Source organism: Etheostoma cragini, chromosome 16, assembly GCF_013103735.1.
Source record: "Etheostoma cragini isolate CJK2018 chromosome 16, CSU_Ecrag_1.0, whole genome shotgun sequence".
In the NCBI taxonomy this organism is placed as follows: Eukaryota; Metazoa; Chordata; class Actinopteri; order Perciformes; family Percidae; genus Etheostoma; species Etheostoma cragini.
The window spans coordinates 23,456,691-23,462,256 of NC_048422.1; the positions used below are offsets into that span (position 1 = coordinate 23,456,691).

At 44.3% G+C, this 5,566-nt stretch overlaps 1 protein-coding gene across 1 annotated transcript in view; it reads right to left on the reverse strand.

The window, feature by feature from the left end:
* zmiz2 (zinc finger, MIZ-type containing 2) overlaps nt 1–5,566 on the reverse strand; it is a 33,645-nt gene that overhangs the window by 23,759 nt on the left and 4,320 nt on the right. Inside the window, exon 2 of the mRNA XM_034897004.1 lies at nt 2,179–2,280. Coding sequence (XP_034752895.1) covers nt 2,179–2,228 — 50 coding nt within the window. The 5' untranslated portion in view covers nt 2,229–2,280. The remainder of the gene's footprint in view (nt 1–2,178; nt 2,281–5,566) is intronic.

The following is a 5,566-nucleotide window of genomic DNA, read 5'->3' on the forward strand; positions in this document are numbered from 1 at the left end:
GGATTTGGTGCAGCAGTTGAACAGTTCCCCGGTCTGTTTCCTCTCATGGCCGCGGTCGAAACCTCTCTTCTAGACCGCAGTGTGTTTTTTTTTAGTCTTACTGAAGTAGTATTTTACACGTTGTACACAGCTGGGATATAAAACTGAACGTTGCGAGCCATTTTTGCTGCCTCTTCCAGACACATGTTCATTGAATCGCACAAAGTCACATCACGTCTTTTTGTCAACATTGTTCAGAACGTGGTAGTCCTGCAGGTCACGGGACAGAATTAACCAGGTGTTGCGTGTTACGAGCTTTAAATGGATGCAGATCAAGTGATCCGTAGAAAAGGCTGATTAAAACGTACAGCTGAGTTAACAAAAACTAGGGCTGGATATCATTATTTGGATATGCGTTCTGTAGGTATTTGATTTTCAATGTTGTGATTCGACTATTCCTGCAATCCTGTAACAAAGTTGAGACAGATTCAACTTTTGGAGGAACGCAACCCGACGCCACGCTGCAGTTGCCAATCATGTAAGCGGCGATCACGCTTGTCAGAGGGTTTTGAGGCGGTGCGAGAGTCCCGTACAGGAAACATGAAACATCACTGCCTCGATCTTTGCCACAAGAAAGTAAAAAAAAAAAAAAACGTCCCTGAATGGACCAGGAGTTTATGGAACAGAAGTCTCTCTGTCTTTTATACGTCTTTCTTAGTGAAAAGAAGCTGCCTTCAAGTATGGTCTGAAATGTCGAGATCTGTAAACTATCTGTATGGAAAACAATAACTCTGAAATATACTCTACTTGTGCTACATGGGGGGTTAGAGAACACAACAGAACGTCACACAATGAGCCATTTAAGTGACACTCCCACTACCGCACAATCCTGCAGCGATCGAATATTCGCTGTTGATTAGTACAGAAGCTTCAATTCACAAAGAAGATGGAAAGTGGTATTTGGGCCGGCCCTGAACACAACACACACAATCAATAAGAAAGCACTCTGTGCAGCCCGATATTTGCACTAACAGTTGTGGATGCAAATATACATTTAATGCAGGCCTACTGCCCAATTTGCGACCTGGTCAGAATTTCATTCCATCTCAACGTATTAACTCAAAGACTGTCTGCAGTTCTCTGTCTGGCCACAGTTGGTCAGATGGTGTAATGGGGGGGGGGCGCTATTTAGCTAGGGCTAAACTAGGGCTGAGGAGAAGCTACTAGCTAACATGGATCGGATGAGGCATTGACACACTGACAAGAGACACAACACAGGGATTATTTTACTGAAACTGAATCTACAGCAGTATGTGTGTTATACGTAAACACAGAGTGGCTGTTCTTAAAGAGTATAATCTCCATCATCATTATAAACACTGACTAGATGTGCAAAAAAATGAGCCCACATTTATTTCTGTATACTGTACTGTATACTGACTGTATATTAAAGTGCTGTTTTGGTTTGAGTTCACTTCCCATTTGTCCTATCTCCAAGTTGTAAAATGCAATGTTGTTCCAAATAGCTCAGCATCGAGATAGATATTGAGATCCTTCATATTGTCGCAGAGGGGAGAAAAGGAAAACAGGGATACAGCGGGAATTGTTCCGCCTGCCGCCGTCTGTGGTTCGGTTAATCTAACGAGCATGCGGAGCACTTCTGCACGATAGCCACAAGGTGTGAAGCTTTGATTCACAAAGAAATGAATGATTTGCAGTGGGTACGATGTGTATGTTTGTGTGTCCCAGGCGCATGTCCGGCCCTGAAGTGTTGTGATGATTAATCAAAACTATTTCTATAAATAAACATTGTTTATTACTTATGAATATGTATTTATTATTCCTTAATAATATGTGCGTAGCTTCAAATCTATGATATGCAAATATGCAAAACATTTTAAGTTAAAAAAAAAAAAGGTTCAGGACTCTAGTTTTGGCCCGCGACCCTCCAGCCCGGTTCATTTTTGGCCCTCGAAGGGGAAGCATTAGGGCCCCTCTGATTTAATGGCATCTTTTGTGTGCAAAAAACAAATACATTTGCATATTTGGATGTAAATTTGAAAGCCAGGTGACCTAAAGAGAGCCTGACTTTGTGACACAGACCACAGGAGTGGACAACTAACCATGGGTGTCACATGGTTCACCTGCAGACACCGAGCTTACGGTTACAACAGTGTGTGTGTGTGTGTGTGTGTGTACCTTTGTGGATTGGGAGGCAGGGAAGGTTTCATGGAGTTGAGGTGGTTCATCGGATGAACGGGGGGATCATCAGAGAGCCCCCACTGTCCTTAAGATGCAGCCCTGAGAGGGAGAAAGCCACCCGTAGAAAGACAGTTACTCAGAGCTCATTTGCTGCACAGCAACAATTCATCATCACCGTACCGCACACTTTGTGCACAAAGACACAGTGCCCTCCCACTCAGAGCCACTCATTTTAATCTGTGTGTGTGTGAGTGTGTGTGTGTGTGTGTGTGTACATCAAAACGTTAGCCTATCGCTGACTGCTGTAGCTCTGATACCTCTCAGAGGAGGGGGGAGGGAAGGGCGCTGGAAGCTAAATTTAGCTTGCTGATTTCAAAAGGAATTTAAGAGAACAGCGATGTGAAGAGGCAGACTCCTCTCTCAGCAGCGCTCCGACACTTGTTCTGCCGCTGAATCAGGAATCATCTTGTTCTGCGATTTGCTTCATTTGATAACACCCCTGCGTGTTTCTCCGCCACTTCCCCCCCCCCCACCTCCTTCGACGCCAGATGTTTTCTCTATTTTCCGACATTTTTCCCTCATCCCCACTCCATCGCCGCTCCCGCTAAGGATTTTCTTTATCTGACAGTGACATGTACATTTTCTGACATCACCAACCCCCCACCCCCCGCCTCCTCTCATTTCTTCTGTTTGGTTTCCTTTATTGCACTTTTGCAGATTTGAGTCAGACACCACACACGTTGTGCAGGGGAGAGCGGAGGGGCGTGGCTTCCTCCGAATGTCTTCTTAAAAACCCTAAATCTTTTAAAATACCTTAGCCTGTTCTATGACTACCTTAAGATATCTCCTATAATGGAGTACTTGGTCTTCTGTTGACCTTACATTCAATTCAGAGACTTGGCATTGCTGGGGATCATTGATTTGCTATTAGAGCAGCCCAGACTGTTATGATTTTGATTGAAATGCTCATCAACAAAAGCCAAATCCCTTGTAAGTGCTGTATTTACTCGGCAATAGATCCTTTTTTCTGATTCTGCAACATTAGTCTTGGGATTCACCCCAGATTTCCCTCCTATCAAAAAGACACCGTCAGCCCCCAGACAGAACTTTGTAACCTCCATCCCGACTCAGCGGCTAAACCACACAAAAGGGCGGAGGACGTGGGAAAGGTGTGTCTCCAATCACAGGCAGCACACACTGTACCTGCCGTGGAACACCTGAGACACGCTGTTCTCTCTCACTCTTTGTCTCTCTTGACCTCGCCTTCCTCAACTTTACCCGAAAGTCTTCAATCTTTCAATCCAACTGCAAATGTGTCTTCCCGCCCTTCCCCTCTTAAGTAAGGCCCCCCAACCGGTCGAGGCAGATGCCCCCCCCCCCCACCACCCAGAGCCATGGTTCTGCTCCAGGTTTCTGTCTCTTAAAGGAAGTGTTTCCTTGTCTCTGTGGCCTAGTGCTTGCTCTTGGTGGGAACTGTTGGGTTTCTGTAAATGACATCCCAGAGTCCGGTCTAGACCTGCTCTTTATGGAAAGACCTGGGAGATAAATAACATCCCAGAGTCCGGTCTAGACCTGCTCTTTATGGAAAGCGCAATGAGATAACTGTTGTTGTAATTTGGTGCTATATAAATAAATTGAATTGAAATCTGAATTGTATTAAGGCGCTGGCACACCAACCCAAGAATCAGCCTGTTTGGTGATTTCTGTTCTTTGCTGTTTGGGGGGCCGGCGGCCTTTATTTTGGGCGACCTGACATGCTCGGTCGGATGGAGGTCACTAACGGCAGCTGGACTGAAATGACCCCTCCGATTAGTGGAGCGCTAACCCCGGATATGATAAGCGTGATGAGAGTGACTAGAGTCCCTTAAAATCGGACCTTTGTCGATCTGAACTGAAGATTCAGGAGCTGCACGGCCTACTTCACAAACACCTTTCTGTGAACTATTTTGCTAAAATGTGACATTGTATTCTGAACAAGCCGCCATGACAGTCTGCCTTTGAATTTCTTCTTTCGTGGCCCACCCGGGGAGGCAGTCGGGGGTCTGGTTTGTGTGTCACGGCCCTCTCATCTCAGCGAACACCATCACACACACGCAGGAGGCGCTCAATCTACCCTCCGCTGGCCCTCTGCGTTCAGCCACTACAAACGCCGTTCTGTTTGGATCGATTCCAGCTTTTTGATGAAACAGATAACAGAGAAGGTCTAATTCAAGTCTATTAACTCACATTTATTTCTAATTTGCCTTTTCAAAGAATACTAAGGCTGCAACTAATGGCCATTTTCTCAATTAATTGAGTTATTTGCTGGTCTATGGACCATCAGACAACCATTAAAAAATGCCAATCACAATCTTTAGAGTCCAAATTATATGACAAAGAGAAGCAGCAAAGTGTCATATTTGAGAAGCTTGAATATTCAACCATTTGAACAAAAATGACAACATTCGACCGGGTAAATAGTTGCAGAGTTAGCAACTAATTATCGATTGGCTAACTGTTGCAGCTCTACATGATACCATGAAACAATTGTTCTGCACGTTGTGTGAACCAACTGTTGTGATTAGATCTTCCCACAACAGCAGAAAAAACACATAGGCCTACTTTTGTTGCATTTTCCAGATGTTTTGGTCGCTTTTTCCTCATTTTTCCAACATTGTTTGACCCTTTTTCCAACCATTTGTCACTTTTATCCCCGACGTTTTCGCTGCTTATTTCAACGTCTCATATTTCTGATTTTAAAAAAAACAAAAAAACTTTGATAACGGGTCAAATTTGACCCGAGGGCAACATGAGGGTTAAGGTTGCATGTACACAACCAAATAAAAAGTTTGATGTTTTAATGGAACCTCTTCATCATAACGTCATGCCCGGACTGCTGGGACACAGTGGAGTCAAACACACTTCCCTGTGTAATTGTTTTAAAGTAATCATCATCATAAAGACACAAGTTCCAATTTATAATTAAAACCATTAACACTACTTCAAACACGCTCAAGTCTCTACAGACTAGCTCAATGCTGCTGATCACAACTGGAGCCAAAAAGCTATAATCAAATTCAATTTAACTAATAATCAATTCAAGTCAAGAGAAATCAGCCATTAATGTTCAAGTACGTATGAATTGCTGGAGGGGACGAGAGGTTGGCAGCTAGTCAGGAAAGATGATTAAATACTCCCTCTGCTACTTAATCAAAAAACAACAAAAAACAAATACACTTTACGTAATGTATGAGCTGCCAGTCTGACCACCATGTGGATTAATCAATCAAGGTTGAGACTTGCAGAATGATAGCCGCGGGGCGCCCGGCGTGCCCAGTGGGTGGCGCGCGCCCACATCTAAAGATCTAAAGACCTGCGGCCTGATGCATGTTGTCCCCCCCCCCCT